General features: G+C 42.3%; 1 protein-coding gene across 2 annotated transcripts in view; it reads left to right on the forward strand.

Moving 5' to 3' along the window:
- The first annotated feature begins 13,920 nt into the window (after positions 1-13,920).
- APC2 (APC regulator of WNT signaling pathway 2) overlaps positions 13,921-17,253 on the forward strand; it is a 97,784-nt gene continuing 94,451 nt past the window's right edge. For both annotated transcript variants that reach the window (XM_040323478.1, XM_040323485.1), the window contains exons 1-2: positions 13,921-14,032; positions 14,811-14,880. In XM_040323478.1, coding sequence (XP_040179412.1) covers positions 14,875-14,880 — 6 coding nt within the window. In that variant the 5' untranslated portion in view covers positions 13,921-14,032; positions 14,811-14,874. The remainder of the gene's footprint in view (positions 14,033-14,810; positions 14,881-17,253) is intronic.

Consider the following 17,253-nt stretch of genomic DNA (forward strand, 5'->3'; position numbering starts at 1 on the left):
AGTCACGAAAAAAAAACGCTGATCGCCGCCATTAGTAGTAAAAAAAAAAATAATGAATAAAAATGCAATAAAAATATCCCCTATTTTGTAAACGCTATAAATTTTGCGCAAACCAATCGATAAACACTTATTGCAATTTTTTTACCAAAAATAGGTAGAAGAATACGTATCGGCCTAAACTGAGGACATTTTTTTTTTTTATATATATGTTTTTGGGGGATATTTATTATAGCAAAAAGTAAAAAATATTGAATTTTTTTCAAAATTGTCGCTCTATTTTTGTTTATAGCGCAAAAAATAAAAACCGCAAAGGTGATCAAACACCACCAAAAGAAAGCTCTATTTGTGGGGAAAAAAGGACGCCAATTTTGTTTGGGAGCCACGTTGCACGACCGCGCAATTGTCTGTTAAAGCGACGCAGTACCGAATCGCAAAACCTGGCCTGGGCATTTAGCAACAAAATTGTTAAGTGGTTAATGTGATTAGTAATCTTTCTGCAGGCTGGATGCTTGCTCTGAAGCATGTGTTCTGTCGCTCCAACCTAGGCTACGTTAGTCCTAACAATTCATCAAAACTTGGAAAAAAAAAAAAATTAATAAGATCTACTATGGAACAATGGAGGAAGAAAAGGTTTAGCAAGGTTTAGCAAGGAAAAAAATACTCACCTAATTATTATGTATAATTAAAAAACTTGTCTTCATGCCCACGGAGATCTTCATACAATATCATGAACTGCCCTCTTTCATCCCTATTTGCAATGATGGGATGAACCCAGTGGGCCAGATTCAGATAGATTAGCGGATCTTTAGATCTATCTGATTTATGATCCACCGGCGCAATTTTGCGAGGCTAGTGCAGTATTCACAAAGCACTTACCTCGAAACTTGCACCAGCGGATCGTAACTCCCCTGGCAGAATTAAAATTCCGCGGCTAGGGGGAGTGTAGTATTTAAATCAGGCGTGTCCCCACGCCGATTTCAATGTGCATTGCTCACAATGACGTCGCTAGGACGTCAGTGGTTTCGGCGTGAGCGTAACTAGCGTCGGGCCGAATTCTGAATCGACGTACGCAAACGACGTTAAAATTTAAAAATCGGCCGGGAACGACAGCCATACTAAACATAGGATATAGCAGGGGTAACTATCCGCCGGAAAAAGCCGAACGCAAACGACGTGAAAAAAAAGCGACGGGCGGGCGTTCGTTTCTGAATCGGCGGTTTTCCTCATTTGCATATTTGTCGCGTAAAAAAACGAAGCAACACCTAGCGGCCGGCGGGAGATTGCAGCCTAAGATCCGACGGTGTAAGTCACTTACACCTGTCGTATCTAAGGGAGATCTATGCGGAACTGATTCTTATGAATCAGTCGCATAGATCCGACCGTCGGATCTCAGGAGATACGCTGTCGGATCTCTTTGTGAATCTGGCCCAGTATCTTCTTCTTCTCCTCCTCCTTCTCCTCCTCTCAACTTCCAGCAAGATTGCTGCTGTTGCAGCAACAACTGTAGGCATGAACATGGGCAGGGCAGCACACATTTCTTCACAAATCCAAATCCACACAATACTGAATGCTCGTGAAAAAGGAAGAGTCCAAGAAAGGTCACTCCCTTTTATTAGCTACATCATCACACAGCTAACAATGATTGGCCCTCACCAAAAACGCAGCTCTGAAAATAAAATTTTCTAATTCGCACCCGATCCGCAGCTAAAACGCAGTTGATCCGCAGAACACCTTAGAGAGAAATTCGCAAAGACAACGGAGCTCCAATACGCAACGCACTAGTGTGATTCCGGCCTAATAGAATTCAATAGACCCGCATCCAAAACGCAAGTACCGCGTTTTTACTGCGATTTTGCCGCAATTTTCGTTTTGTTTTTTTAAACCTGTTTATAGCTGGTTGTTAAAGGAAATGTAAAAAAATAAAAATTGCCAGCTAAAAAATAAATAAATAAAAAAACAAAAAAATGCAAATCGCGGTAAAAACGTGTGTCGAGAAATGCAGCAAGCACAGCAAAAAGCATTGCAAAAGCGTTCAAAAGCAACATGCATAGGTGTGAATCGAGCCTGAGTGGACCATGGTTTCCTTTTTAAATGGAATTTTTTTCCCCATCTCTGGAGTCTAGGTTCACATCTATCACATTTTTTAGGCATGTTTTTCCATGCATGTAGGTCCCTTTCCCACTGGGGCAGTATGTGCGGTGGCGGCATAACGCCGCTATTTTTAGCGGCGCTATACCATCGGCCGTATTCGCCCGCTAGTGGTGCGGTATTAACCCCCGCTAGCGGTGAGGTATTAACCCTGCTAGCGGCTGAAAAAGAGTTAATACCGTCCGCAATGCGCCTCTGCAGGGCAGACATACTTAAGCCCCGAGATGTAGAGAAGAGCACTCCAACTGGACCAGTGAGGTTCATCACCCCATATGGGACTCAGTGGCAAAAAGTTGAATCGATCTTGTCCCAGCACTGGCATATTTTGACACAATGCGAGACTCTTAAAGGCATAGTGGGGGATAAACAATCCATCACTGCCAAAAGAGCGAGAAACCTGCGAGATGGCCTAGTTCAATCTGAGTTTAGACATGCTCCTGATAGAAGTTGGCTCACTAACATGCCCCGGGTAACTGGCATGTTTGCATGTGGTCATTGCAGCACATGCAAATATGTGGACCGCTCTAAAACATTTAGAGATTCAGAGTCTAGACAAACATTTAAAATTAGATCCTTTATAAATTGTACCACCGCCCGGGTCCTCTACATTCTGGAATGTCCCTGCCATAAACTCTATATAGGCAAAACTAAACGCCAGTTAAAGTGGAGTTCCACCCATAAATATAACATTACATCAGTAGTTTTAAAAAAATGTCATTAGTCCTTTAAGAAAATTTTTTTTTTTTTTTTTTAGATGCCTTCAAAGTGTTGTTGCTAGGCAGAATAGTTAATCTTCCCACTTCCTGCACCTAGGTGCTTAAGCTTCCTAACCTACACCGCACAGACTCCTGGGAATGTAGTGGGTGTAACTTTCCAGGAGTCTGTGCACTCCCCAGTCTCGAAGAATCATGTGACTTAGGTTTCAGATCAGGTTTCAGCACCTGTACTGTCCATTACATTGCTTGTGCGAGATCTGCAAGGCTGAAATCCAGGAAGTCATACAGTCTGGCTTCATGATGCCCACACTTAAGATGGCCCCAGTCAATTTCTATTTTATAAAGTGTCTAAATGCTGTAACAACCTAACAAAACGGACCTTAGTTTACAGACTAACTTTACTAGAATACATTAAGCTTGTGTATTACAGGGGTATTTATATTTAAAAAGTGATATTGTGGCCGGAACTCCGCTTTAAGGGTAAGATTCGGGGAACATCTTAAAAGCATCAGATCCAAGGAGAATACACCTATAGCTTAACATTTCCTCCAATTCCATCAGAGTAAAACATCTGGATTGACTGTCAAGGGATTCTATGCCCTTGACCTTCCAGAACGGAGAGGTGACTATGACACGGTCCTCCTCAGAAAGGAAAAATTATGGATCTTTTGTCTTCAGACCCTCCAGCCGAAGGGCCTTAATACTGAATTGAGTCTTAAAATCTTCTTAAAGCCATGAATTGACTGTATAGGCCCTTGTCTCACAGACATGGCACACGTTGTTCCCTTGTGTGCTCTATTGACACAGAGGGTAACAACATGTGCTAAATATCCCTCTATACACTGCATGACAGTATACAACATATAATAATCTCAATACTGTCTGTTGTGGTACATGCATTCCATCTATTGTCCCTACGTGATAATAGGTGACTTATCTTAGCAACTGCTTTATTAGATTGGCTTCTAGGCGTTTAACATTAATGTCATAAGTATCCTTGTTAACAAAGCCAGCCCTAAATGATAAACCGCATTCCTCCCCTCCCACCCCCCCTCGTTTGATTTGATTTGAGTTCTTTAAGTAAAGTACTCTATATTAGTGAATAGCGTTGCCAATGAATATTTAAATTATAAGAGCAACTGTTTGAATGCTAAATCGCTGTTCACTCATTCAATCAAGTTGAGGTAAGATAGGTATGCAGGGTGGTGGCGCTGCTTGGGTGTGGTACTAATATGCCCTTATATTTAATCCAACTCCTCTAGTGGTGAGTGACTGATAAAGTGTCGGGTGCTAGTGTGCGGTGGGTTCATAAGTGGAACCTTTACTATTTATGGTCCCCTTATAATGAGTGTTGGTAGTGTGACGAGAGAAAATTATTGTTGGGGGCGTGGCTGTGCGGCAATCATCATCACTGACTGACGTGAGCCCAACCAGGAAGTGGTGATACGATAGACGAATCTGACACTGTGGAGAGGGTGAGAGAGGGATAACGAGCGCTTACTTCGGGTCCGCCGTGACCGCAGTGCACCAGTGTGCCATAGTTCAAAGATTTGCTGTGAATTTTTATTTCTTGCTGGCTTTTGAAAATTGGAATGTGAGTGTATAGGTTGAAGTTTTCTGTGTGGTTTAAATTAAACTGGCTTGACGTTATTACATTATTGGAGAACTTCTTTCATTCACATGTGGAGAGATCCCTGATACATATGGTCAGTGCCCATCCTGACCTCCCTGGGGCCCTAAGCGCAATTCTGCTAAGGAAGGGGCCCTCTACCTGACCTGTGATGCTGTGAGCTATGTAAACCATTTGCCATTGCCACACAGTCATACCTGACACTTCAGTGCTCCCAATACAATCCTCACTTCATTTTGTCATGGATGTTGTAAACATTAGTGTAATAGTGTCATTCGCGCAAACAGACACTCCATGCTTCCCAGCGGCCAGCGGGGCCTCAAGTTAGTTGCGGCACCCTATGCAGCTTGCGTAGTATGCGTATGGGGCGGATCGGCCCTGCATATGGTTGTATTGGATAGTCGTTTCACCTTTTCAGTTTGGTGTAAAAGTGATTTAGCCTGACACGAGTGTGCTAGGCAGATATATCTGGTGAGCAACGCTGTATCTTGGCCTAGGCCAACAAGGTCCAGGCCTAGGGCAGCACTTTGCAGGGGGGCAGTACAAAAAGAGTCCCCGCGGCTTGCTCTACACTTTTAGTGTAGTGCCAGTCTTGGGGTGGACTGAGCCGGGAGGCAAATCGGTCTAGTGCCCCCATAAAACGGCCCCACTACTGCCGGTATAATAATACTGGCAGGGCCACCATCAGGGGGGTACAGCCCATAAAGAGGGAGGAGGCTAGGGCAGCAGACCCTAACCAATGAGTTATTGTGCGGGCGGCGTTCCGCAACTGGGGGGCCTTTGTGTCACTTCTAGTTTTGACTGTCCTATCGTAACAGTGGACCTCTCACCTGAGTTTTTAGCTAGAGAGAGACAGATGCCATTTCGAGAGGCTAAAAATTGTCAGTCAGCTGACAGGCGCCATAGCAAAACAGGAAGTGAGAGTAAATCTCTGCAAATAAAGGGACTCTACTGCACCCCAAGGCCCTCAGAACTAGTGTCCCCACTGGAAAATATCAGGGTGGGTCTTAAATTGGGGTGTGGCCTTGACAGGAAAGGGTGGGAAGGGGTGGGTCATATTTAAATTAGGGGGTGCACAAGTTTATTCAGGCCTAGGGCAGCACAAAACCTAAATACACCACTGGTGGTGAGTGCGTTTGCTGAGGGGAGTGGAGTCACTTGCACTTTGGTGTGGTGGAAGAATTACGATAAGATCACACTACAAACACTTCACTGGAAAATTTTATGGACTGCTTATATTAAAATTTTTGTTTGATCTTTATCAATTTTTATTTCACTTGTCACTGGGTGTATATATATATTCATTTGTTTTCACATTGTTTATACACATGTAAGGTTTAGGTTTGAGCACTTAATCAATTACAGTGTTTATATATATATATATATATATATATATAGTGCCACTATTTATCATTAATTTATTTTTTGTTAAGGGTTAAATACTGTACACATCTTATTATCTTTATAAGTGGCAGCTCAGCTAGATTTTAGGGACCTATGCCGCGTACATACGATCGGAATTTCCGATGAAAAAAATCCCATCGGACATAGAACATGTGTTTATTTTTTTTCGATGGTAAAAAAAAACGATAGGAAATTCCTATCGTCTGTGCGCAACTCAGACAGAGAAAAAACCTACACATGCTCAGAATCATTTCGACGCATGCTCGGAAGCATTGAAATTTATTTTTCTCGGCTCGTCGTAGTGTTTTACGTCACCGTGTTTTGGACGGGTGGAATTTAGTCCGACAGTGTCTATGCAAGACTGATGGAAGTCAGCTTCATCAGAATTCCGTCGGAAAATTCCATCGGATTTTATCCCATCGAAAATTACGATCGTGTGTACGCGGCTTTAGGCGCAGTGGTAGTAATTTTAGTGTGTATTACCAACAGTTTTGTATGATTTATCATTTATCAAAAATTGTAATTGTCTGTTTCCTCTGTTTTTTAAAAATTATATATACAGTATATATATATGTATATGTGTGTGTATATATATATATATATATATATATATATATATATATATATATATATATATATAAATTATTGATATATTTATAGTATACAGCACTGAATAAAGTGCAGTACATGTTAAATTGACATGTATAGATAAACATATATAAAAATTGATAAAAGATTGAGTCACAGAGAATGGGTTGTACATAGTATCATTGTACAAAATTACTGCTAACCTTAAACGTAGTTTTTCCAGTGGAAATAAAATAATCAGTTTTGTCAACACCGGATCTGCATCTCAACACAGGAATTGGGTGTTGATAGAGGGAGGTGGGCAAAGATGAGACAGTCTTAATGAGGTTATGTTAACTTAGTGTTATGGGTTATATTGGGTACGCAATATAGTATGGGGTAGGAAAAAGGTTGTGTTTGGGTGCAGGTTAGACCCTTTTCATTGGACCAGCTGTTATGATGTAGGAGACAAGCAGAGAAAAAGTTAAAAAAAACAATATTTTATTAAAGGAGTTGTAAAGGAAAAAAATGTTTGGGCTAAAATTAATGTCTGCAAGGTAGACAGAATAGTGTAATGATTCTGTTAAAAAACGAGTAAATACCTATTATATTCCTTCATCTATATCACCGGCGTTCTAGTTTCTGTTCTCTCATTCACTTCCTGGTTTGCGGCGCTCGTTCATGTAAGAACTACATTTCCCAGTATGAATTGCGGCACGCCCAGTAATTCACACCTCCTTGAAGTCTCTAACACATAGAGAGCGTCCTGCCGCACATATGTAGTTCCCAGGAGGGGGTGAGCACGTCACTGACCATCGCAGTAAAGCCTCCCTTCACGGTGGTGAGTAACAACCAGACAAGCAGGAAGTGAACAGAACAGAGAAGAAATAGAGCAACTTCTGAGCAAAAACGAACAATGAGGAAGTGAAAAGAGGAATGTCCGCAGGTAAAGGATGCTTATTATGAAAAATATGTTTTTCCTTTACAACCCCTTTAAAAGAGGGGTGGGGGGACAGAGGGATTGGATATGGATGTGAGACAGGGGTATAATCAGTTACCGGATCATAGCTGTTGCATAATGGCTTTGTATTCATCTGTGGGTTTTGTATTCTGACCTGAAGAACTATGTGCTCTGAATTTTTTTTGGAGGTGTCTTTGAGGGAGCTTGTGAGGTCTTCCATTAACATGGTGTTGTTTATTCTATGGAACCATTGTGTGACAGTCGGGGGGCTGGGAGAAGATTCTTCCATAAGTTTTGCTGCATTTATCATATGGATTGAAATCAACCCTTTGTAGCGGTGACATGCCGTTATGATGTATTAGGAAAAGACCAGGGGATCTGGAGATGGCATGGTCAGCAGGGCTCAAGTCCTGCGGGAACGCGTGGGAAAGGAGTTCCTGCCCTTTTTTCACAGCAGGAACGCAGTTCCCTTTGCAGGACTAGAACAGCCAAGAGCAGCCGAGTCGCCCGAGCCAATCCTTCACTAAGCGGCGATGCCCAGCTCGAGTCACTGTCAGGGGCAGGCGAACCTTAGTAATCCTTTGTTACTGGCCACTTCCTGTTTATTGATTCATCAGGTAGTGTGCGGGTATTCCGTCACTTCCTCGATGCCGCAATGTCTCCTGGAAGCTTTTGTCATTGTTCCCAGGAGACATTGCGGAGGTCTGCCGCGAGTTATCGCGGGATTTAGAAAGAACTTGCTTAAAGTTGTGGTTTAGTAATTATGCATATGAGCGTATCATTTTTTTTTTGGTGGGGTAGTGGATCTTGGGTGGGGGTTCCCACACTTTTTTCCTCAGGACTTGACCCCTGATGGTCAGAGACCTTTTGGGTGATTTGTATGGACACAGTCCCAGAAGTTCGGAACAGGACCAAAAGATATGCAAAATGTCTCCATTAGGGTCTCCACATCTCCAGCAATGAGACAGGGTATTGGGATATAAGCGGTGGAGTAGCTGAGAAGTTCAGTACCAGCCATCTCATCACTGCTCTTCAGCTGTAGATGTCAGTTGGGTGACATAAAGTTCAATGTATAAGGCTCCATGTGTGAGATTGTGAAGCAGATCCCATGGTTCACTCTTTGTGTATAATTGCCATTCTGAGTTGTATTATTCACTCTTTGTGTATAATTGCCATTCTGAGTTTTGACCACAGGAGGCCACTGTTTCTACAGACTGAAAGCTCTTGCTTTTTTAGAGGAGGTGGAGCTGAGCTGGAGAAGCTGGAATCAGGAAGCAGTTGGAGCAGACATGTTTTGTGGGACTGTGTGAAAATTGAATCTGTTCACATCCAGGGGGTCTGTTCGTCCTAGAGCTTCAGGAACGGCAGCTGAGTAATCACCGTTCAGTACAGAACCTGTCCGGAGGAAGAAGGGATCGTTTTTCAGGAGGGCTGTTAGGAGTTGAGACACGGAGAACTACCTCACCTGCAGTACCTCATGGTTGCTGAAAGGACTTTCGTTAATTGGTTGGAAAACATCATCGTCTACAGATCAAGACCCGGGTCAGTAATATCGTGCACGCACCGCCTAGTGATGTTTGGCGCTTAAAGATTAGGCCTGTAGTTAGTCAGTCAGGGCCATCACAGTGTATCAGGCCAAAGGTGTTACTACCATTAGTACAAGGCTCCTGCTACTTAAAGAGACATTGCATATGGAGAGCAATCTTCCAAACTACAAACCTGTTTAGTGTCTTCATTGAGGAAGAAAAACGTACATACGTGTTATCATACCGGTTATGAAAAAGGGAGGGGGTAAATATTGCATAGAAGTGATAAGTTTGTAAGCTGCTGTGCTGTACTGCTGATGACCCCGAAACTAAGCATATACACAATCGTTCGCGTTCTGATAAGGGTAATAACAGGTACGGTGGGACAGTCCTAGTTGTATCCTCCAATAGGCAAATTACGGCAAATTGCCTCGGTATCTTGCTGTGCAGCACAGGGGTTCTCAGCTACGGCTGGGTGTATGTAACCTTATTGCTGTGTTCATTTTGGGGTTTTGGTTTAATACCTTGTTACAGTAAAAGAAAAGAACTGTATCACAAAAGTTGGTGTCAAAGTTGCTTTTCTCGTTCGTGACTTCGCTGTATCTTGGAGAGCCCACCCCGGTACATGACTTACACATGCACACTAGCGTTTTTGCTCCTAGAAGCTGTTATTAGCATTAGGTTTTGTGCTGCCCTAGGCCTGAATAAACTCGTGCACCCCCTAATTTAAATATGACCCACCCTTTCCTGTCAAGGAACAGAAAATAACAGTTTTTGTAGGTTTTTTTTAAGCGTTTTTCCAGCAGAAAAAAATGCTGAATGCTCTTAACCACTTGACAACCATTTCCCTGTTCTGCCTAGTGACAGGACAGTGATCTACTACGCCCTGTCATCGGGAGCAGTGATCACTGTCATGTCACACGTAGCCCACCCCCCCCCCCACAGTTAGAATCACTCCTTAGGACACACTTAACCCCTTCTTCACTCCCTAGTGTTTAACCCCTTCCCTGCCAGTGTCATTTACACAGTAAGCAGTGCATTTTTATAGCACTGTTCGCTGTATAAATGACAGTGGTCCAAAAATAGCGTCACAAGTGTCCAATGTGTCCACCATAATGTCGGAGTCATGATAAAAATCGCAGATCACCGCCATTACTAGTAAAAAACAATAATAATAATAATAAAAATGCCATAAAACTATCCCCTATTTTGTAGATGCTATAACTTTTGCGGAAAACCAATCAATATACCCTTATTGCGATTTTCTTTAACCAAAAATATGTAGAAGAATACATATCGGCCTAAACTAAGGAAAAAACATTTTTTTTTTGATATTTTTTCATTTTTTGGGGATATTTATTATAGCAAAAACTAAAAAATATTGTTTTTTTTTTAAAATTGTCACTCTTCTTTTGTTTACAGCGCAGAGGTGATGAAATACCACCAAAAAAAAGCTCTATTTGTGTGAAAAAAAGGTTGTCAATTTTGTTTGGGTGCAACATCGCACGACCGCGCAATTGTCAGTAAAGCGACGCAGTGCTAAATCGCAAAAAGTGCTTTGGTCAGGAAGGGGGTAAATTGTTTCAGGGCTGAAGTGGTTAAACGCTCCCAAATGCTCCTAACTGCTTCTAAAATGCTAACAGCTTTTTTTTTCTTTTCTTGTACTGCAAAAACGCTAATAAAATACAAATTCTCCTAAATGCTCCTAAAAGCTTCTAAATGCTACTAGAAGCTGGTACAAATTGTTATCAGCATTTTTCATCCATCGTTTTTTTTCTAGCATTTTGTGAGTTTATGAAAAACGTTAGTGTGCATGGAGCCTGATGCCGCGTACACACGACCGTTTTTAATGTCATTGAAAAACCAACGTTTTTCTCGACGTGATTCTTGTCTGCCTGCCTTGTATACACACGATCATGAAAAAAAAACCCACAGATGAGGTCATACATAACCCCTTCAGCGCCCCCTTGTGGTTAACTCCCAAACTGCAATTGTAATTTTTACAGTAAACAATGCATTTTAAGTGCTATGACAATGGTCCCAAAAATGTGTCAAAATTGTCCGATGTGTCCGCCATAATGTCGCAGTCACGAAAAAAATCGCTGATCGCCGCCATTAGTAGTAAAAAAAAAATGTATGAAAATGCAATAAAACTATCCCCTATTTTGTAAACGCTATAAATTTTGTGCAAACGCTTATTGTGATTTTTTTTACCAAAAATAGGTAGAAGAATACGTATCGACCTAAACTGAGGAAGAAAACATTTTTATATATATTTTTGGGGGATATTTATTATAGAAAAAAGTAAAGAATATTGAATTTTTTTCAAAATTGTTGCTCTATTTTTGTTTATAGCGCAAAAAATGAAAACCGCAGAGGTGATCAAATACCACCAAAGGAAAGCTCTATTTGTGGAAAAAAAAAGGACGCCAATTTTGTTTGGGAGCCACGTCGCACAACCGCGCAATTGTCAGTTAAAGCGACGCAGTGCTGAATCGCAGAAACTGGCCGGGTCCTTTAGCTACCTAAAGGTCTGGGTCTTAAGTGGTTAAGATAGTGCTTTGTTGGTTCACTTACCTTTTCCTTTGTTTTCCTTTATAATGACTTGTACACACGATCGGAATTTGTGATGAAAAAAGTCAGACGGAATTTTTTCATCGGATATTCCAACTGTGTGTGGGCCCCATTAGACTTTTTTCCATCGGAGTTTAGAAATAGAACATGTTTTATTTTTTTCCGATGGAAATTCTGATCGTCTGTGTGGAACTCCGACGGAGAAAAAAACATGCATGCTCAGAATCAAGCCGACGCATGCTCGGAAGCATTGAATTAAAATTTTCTTGGCTCGTCGTAGTGTTTAACGTCACCGTGTTTTGGACGGTCGGAAATTGGATTTTATCCCTTCGGAAATTCCGATCGTGTGTACAGGGCATTAATGTTTTTTTTCTTTGTTGTCTTTGTCTGAATCTCTCACTTTCAGTTCCTCCTCAGTAAGCTGTTCTGGCTGACTAACCCCCATGGATGATAGGGGCAAGCTTACTGAGGAGAAACAGGAAGTGAGAAATTCAGACAAAGAAAAAAAAAACATTTAGAAGGGAAATGGAAGGAAAAGGTAAGTGAACAACAATGCACTAGCTTAACCACTTGGGATCCGCGTTATGGACGAAAGACGTCCACAGCGCGGCTCTCAAGTGCCGAGTGGACGTCTTTGGACGTCCTGTTGTTGTCATTCCCCGTGCGCGCCACTGGGGGCGCGCAGCGGGGAAACAACGTGCCTGGCACATCGTCGGGAGCCGATGCTTGTGCCTGGCGGCCGTGATGTCCGCCAGGTACCCGCGTTTGTCGGTGACAGCAGGGACGTGGAGCTCTGTGTGTAAACACAAAGCTCCACGTCCTGTCAGGGAGAGAGGAGACCGATCTGTGTCCCTTGTACATAGGGACACAGCATCGGTCACCTCCCCCAGTCAGTCCCCTCCCCCCACACAGTTAGAACACAACCTGGATACACATTTAACCCCTTCCTCACCCCCTAGTGTTAACCCCTTCACTGCCAGTCACATTTATACAGTAATTAGTGCATTTTATAGCACTGATCGCTGTATAAATGTAAATGGTCCCAAAATTGTGTCAAAAGTGTCCGATACGTCTGCCGCAATATCGCAGGCCTGACAAAAAAATCGCAGATCGCCGCCATTACTAGTAAAAAAAAAAAAAAAAAAAAAATCATAAATCTATCCCCTATTTTGTAGGCGCTATAACTTTTGCGCAAACCAATCAATATACGCTTATTCCGATTTTTTTTTTTAAACAAAAGTATGTAGAATACGTATCGGCCTAAACCGAGGCAAATTTTTTTTTTTTTCTTATAAAAATTGGGATATTATTCTATCAAAAAGTAAAAAATATTGTGTTTTTTTTTGTCTTTTTATGTTTATAGCGCAAAAAATAAAAATCGCAGAGATGATCAAATACCACCAAAAGAAAGCTCTGTTTGTGGGAAAAAAACGATAAAAATATAATTTGGGTACCGTGTTGTATGACCGCGCAATTGTCATTCAAAATGCGTCGGCGCTGAAAGCTGAAAATTGGTCTGGGCACGAAGGGGGTTTAAGTGCCCAGTAATGAAGTGGTTAAAGGAACCTATTTAGAAAATAAAAAAATGAACCTTTACAACCCCAACTATCTTTGTTTTCAGCCACGTGACTGTTATTTTTAAAAGAGTCTACTGGCTTTCAGCTGAAAATATCTGTCATTTTTTGAAAATAATGCTGCGTACACACCATCACTTTATGTGATGGAAAAAAACGACATTTTCTGTGAAGTAAAAAACTACGTTTTTGAAACTTCAATTTTCAAAAACGACGTTGCCTACGCACCATCGTTTTTTCACAATGCTCTAGCAAAGCGAGGTTACGTTCACCACTTTTTTCCATTGAAGCTAGCTTCATAACTTGCTTCTGGGCATGCGCGGGTTTAAAAACGTCGTCTTAAACGTCGTTTTTTGCTACACAAAAAAAATGACGTTTTGAAAAACGACACATAAAATTGAAGCATGCTTCAATTTTTTTTTGTCGTTTTTCACAAGACATAAAACAACGTCTTCCCCCACACACGGTCATTTAAATTGACGTTTTTAAAAACGTCGTTTTTTTTCATCACATAAAGTGATGGTGTGTACGCGGCATAAGGATAATTTTTTTTGATGTGTTAGCTTTGTGAACAGTGTTTATAGCGTGTGCATATAATGATCATACAACTATAAGGGTGGTGCCTGGTTTAAAAAAAGAAAGAAGGATGGCATGATAAGAAATTTGAAGTGAAATGAAAGATGCACACGATGATGATGGACGAGACGGGAGGTTGCAGGGATACTGATGATAAGACAGTACAGTATAGAGATGCTATAGTTACACTGGATGAGAGGAGGAGGAATGTGTTGAGGGAGAAGAGAGGAGGGATTGAGGCGTACAGGGAGGGGGAGGTGAGACGGCTGGAGGGAGAGATTCAGAGGAAGGGTTCATGGAGGCAGCTGACAATACAAGAGATATGAGCATCCTTCCTGATTTCTGCATCCTAGCAGGTGAGTGCAAAGCAGGTATTTGATCCTACTTTACAGGCCGCCATTACAAACAATCAGATCATTAAAAACAAAAAGCAATGGGTGGGGTTATTTATTTACAATCCTTGATCCATATTAGGAAGCAGCCTGTTTCCGGCAGAAAAACGTTATTAACATAGGAAAATGATGTCACACTCTGGTTGAATAGACAATGACAAACAAGAAAAAAATAAATTGGAGGAAAAGAATGGGGGATATGGGGATTTAGCATGCAGCGGGCTTAGTGACGCTTACATCGAACCAATCTATTGCACTAATAAACAAAGAAATCGAGAGGTGAGGAAGGGGCCTCGATTGAAGAATAACAGTGGATGCTGCAGGCCCATAGCATGGCACAGAATAGCAGATTACACTGTGTGCATTTATGAGTCTATGGGGGTGCGGGTGTCTAGAAGCAGAAATAGCATGCATATGATTGCAAGAGCAAGCCCTACTATGGCATATATGGACGCGCCGCTGTATCTCTAAGGTAATGAAGGTATTGAAGATACGGCTTGGAGGCTCCTGATATCAATCATGAAGAATTAACCGCCTGTCAGACAAACAATAGTCTAAATTTGCATGAAAGAGCAGAGATTCTTTAAGGACATTTAACGGTATGCCACTGTCACAGACAAAAAAACGAACGAAGTATAGGGCCTCTGAATGAGCAAGACGTATATGGCGTGTGTGCATTAATGTAAAGTGTTTGGTACCCTACTGGTTTTTACAGTTTAGGATTTTTTTTTTTTCTTTCCAGAATGAAGATCACGACAGATTTGTTTTGGATTGTACACTGAGAGACAAGCTGACTTGTGTCTACAATGGAGGTATGAGGCAATAGACTATAGAAAGGGTTAATGTGATGGTAAATACTACCAACATTAGCTGAAAGAGTTTTCATCTAGATCAGATACTGAATTTAGTCTTGATTTATTTTATTATTACAGGTATTTACTATCTTATTAAACTACAGATTTTTGCAGAAACATAATTTTTTAGTAGTTATGGCTAGTTTTGGATAATGCTTTGTGGACTAGTATGGACAGGTCTTTTTTTCAGCGGGAACGTGGGGGGGGGGGAACGCAGTTCCTGCACCTCTAGCACTGAATGTATGTAATGGCAAATAGGTACTGAGGTATGCTGGCAGGAATCTTTTTTTGTGTGGGGGTCTATTGTTGCTGGAAGGGGAATTGTTGAAGGAGAGGTCTATGGTTGCTGGCTGCTGGGAAACTTGTTCTTGTTTCAGGGGGTTTATTGTTGCAGGGGTGGATCTATTGTCATTCGGGTTGTATTTTTTAATGGGCAGTCTATTGTTGCTGGGGCAGAGAGGTATAATGTTGTGTGGGGGATCTATTGTTGCTGAGGTGGGTCTAGTGTTGCTGAATGTATCTATTATTGCTGGGGGATTTATTGTTGCTTGGGTTGGGTCTATTATTGCTGGGGGATCGATTGTTGCTGGGGTGTCTCTTATTTCTAGGTGATCTAATGTTGCTGGGGTGCGTCTAGTGTTGCTGGGGTGTCTATTATTGCTAGGGGATCTATTGTTGCTGGGGTGAGTCTAGTGTTGCTGGGGTGGGTCTAGTGTTGCTGGGGGTATCTATTATTGCTTGTGGATCTATTGTTGCTGGGGGATTTTATATTGCTGAAGGGATCTATTGTTGCTGGGGGATTTTATATTGCTGGAGGGATCTATTGTTGCTGGGGTGGGGTCTATTGTTGCTGGCTGCAGAGGATCTCGTTTACTGCTTTTCTTGTTATTATTAACAAACACCATACAAATTACCTAGCACCAAAAAGTAATACTTGGTTCTGTATTCTCTAAAAGGGCAGGTACTGGCCTATCACATGTGTACATAGTTACATAGTTGGTGAGGTTGAAAAAAGAGTCGATCCAGTCCAACCTGTGTGTGTGTGCTTATGTTTTAATAGTACATTGTTTATCCCTCTATGTCAGGAGTGTCCAAACTTTTTTCAAAGAAGGCCAGATTTGATAAAGTGAACATGTGTGAGGGCCGACCATTTTGCCTGACATTCTTTGAACCATAAAAATTTGGTCTAAGTGTGTTCGTTCGAGCAACGAATACACTGCCCAACAATAATTCTATTGTCTTTGTGGCTGTGTGTGAGTAAAGAGAGGAGCTCTGTGTGTTATTTGGATGTACCGTATTTTTTGGCGTATAACACGCACCTTTACTTTAAGAGGGAAGCTTCAGGAAAAAATATGTAAATAAAGGTCTGTGAAGCAGATCCCCACTCCATCACAGATCCCCCCATCAGACCCCACTCTTATCACAGACCCCACTCCATCACAGATCCCCCATTACAGATCCCCCCATTACAGACCCCACTCCCTCACAGATCCCCCATCAGACTCAACTTCATCACATATCCCCCCATAAGACACCACTTCATCACAGATCACCCCATCAGACCCCACTTCATCACAGATCCCCATCCATCAGACCCCACTCTTCTTACAGACCCCACTCCATCACAGATCCCCCCATTACAGACCCCACTACATCACAGATCCCCCCATTACAGATCCCCCCCATTACAGACCCCACTCCATCACAGATCCCCCATCAGACCCCACTTCATCACAGATCCCCCCATCAGACCCCACTCCATCACACCCCACTTCATCACAGATCCCCACATCAGGCCCCACATTATCACAGATCCCCCTATCAGACCCCACTATATCACAGATCCCCCCATCAGACCCCACTTCATCACAGATCCCCCCATCAGACCCCACTTCATCACAGATCCCCCCCATCAGACCCCACTTCATCATAGATCCCCCGCATTAGACCCCACTTCATCACAGATCCCCCCCATCAGACCCCACTTCATCACAGATCCCCCATCAGACCCCACTTCATTACAGACCCCCCCCATCAGACCCCACTCACATTCCTCCCTCGATATTACAGAGACAGACAGACTGTCCCTTTCATCAACGCAACATTCCCCCTCCCGACACTGACTGCCCTACCTTTTAATCACACAAGCCGGGAAGCACGCATGGCATGGCAGGTCCAGACAAAGGCTGGGAATTTTCAAGTTAAAGGCGGGTGATTGGTTGTTGGGACCGCCCCACTGTCTAGCAACCAATCACCTGCTTTGTAACTTGAAAGTTCCCGCCCTTTGTTTGGACCTGCAGCGCTTCCAGGCTTGTGTGAATAAGGTGTGTG

Source organism: Rana temporaria, chromosome 1 (assembly GCF_905171775.1).
Source record: "Rana temporaria chromosome 1, aRanTem1.1, whole genome shotgun sequence".
Taxonomy (NCBI): Eukaryota; Metazoa; Chordata; class Amphibia; order Anura; family Ranidae; genus Rana; species Rana temporaria.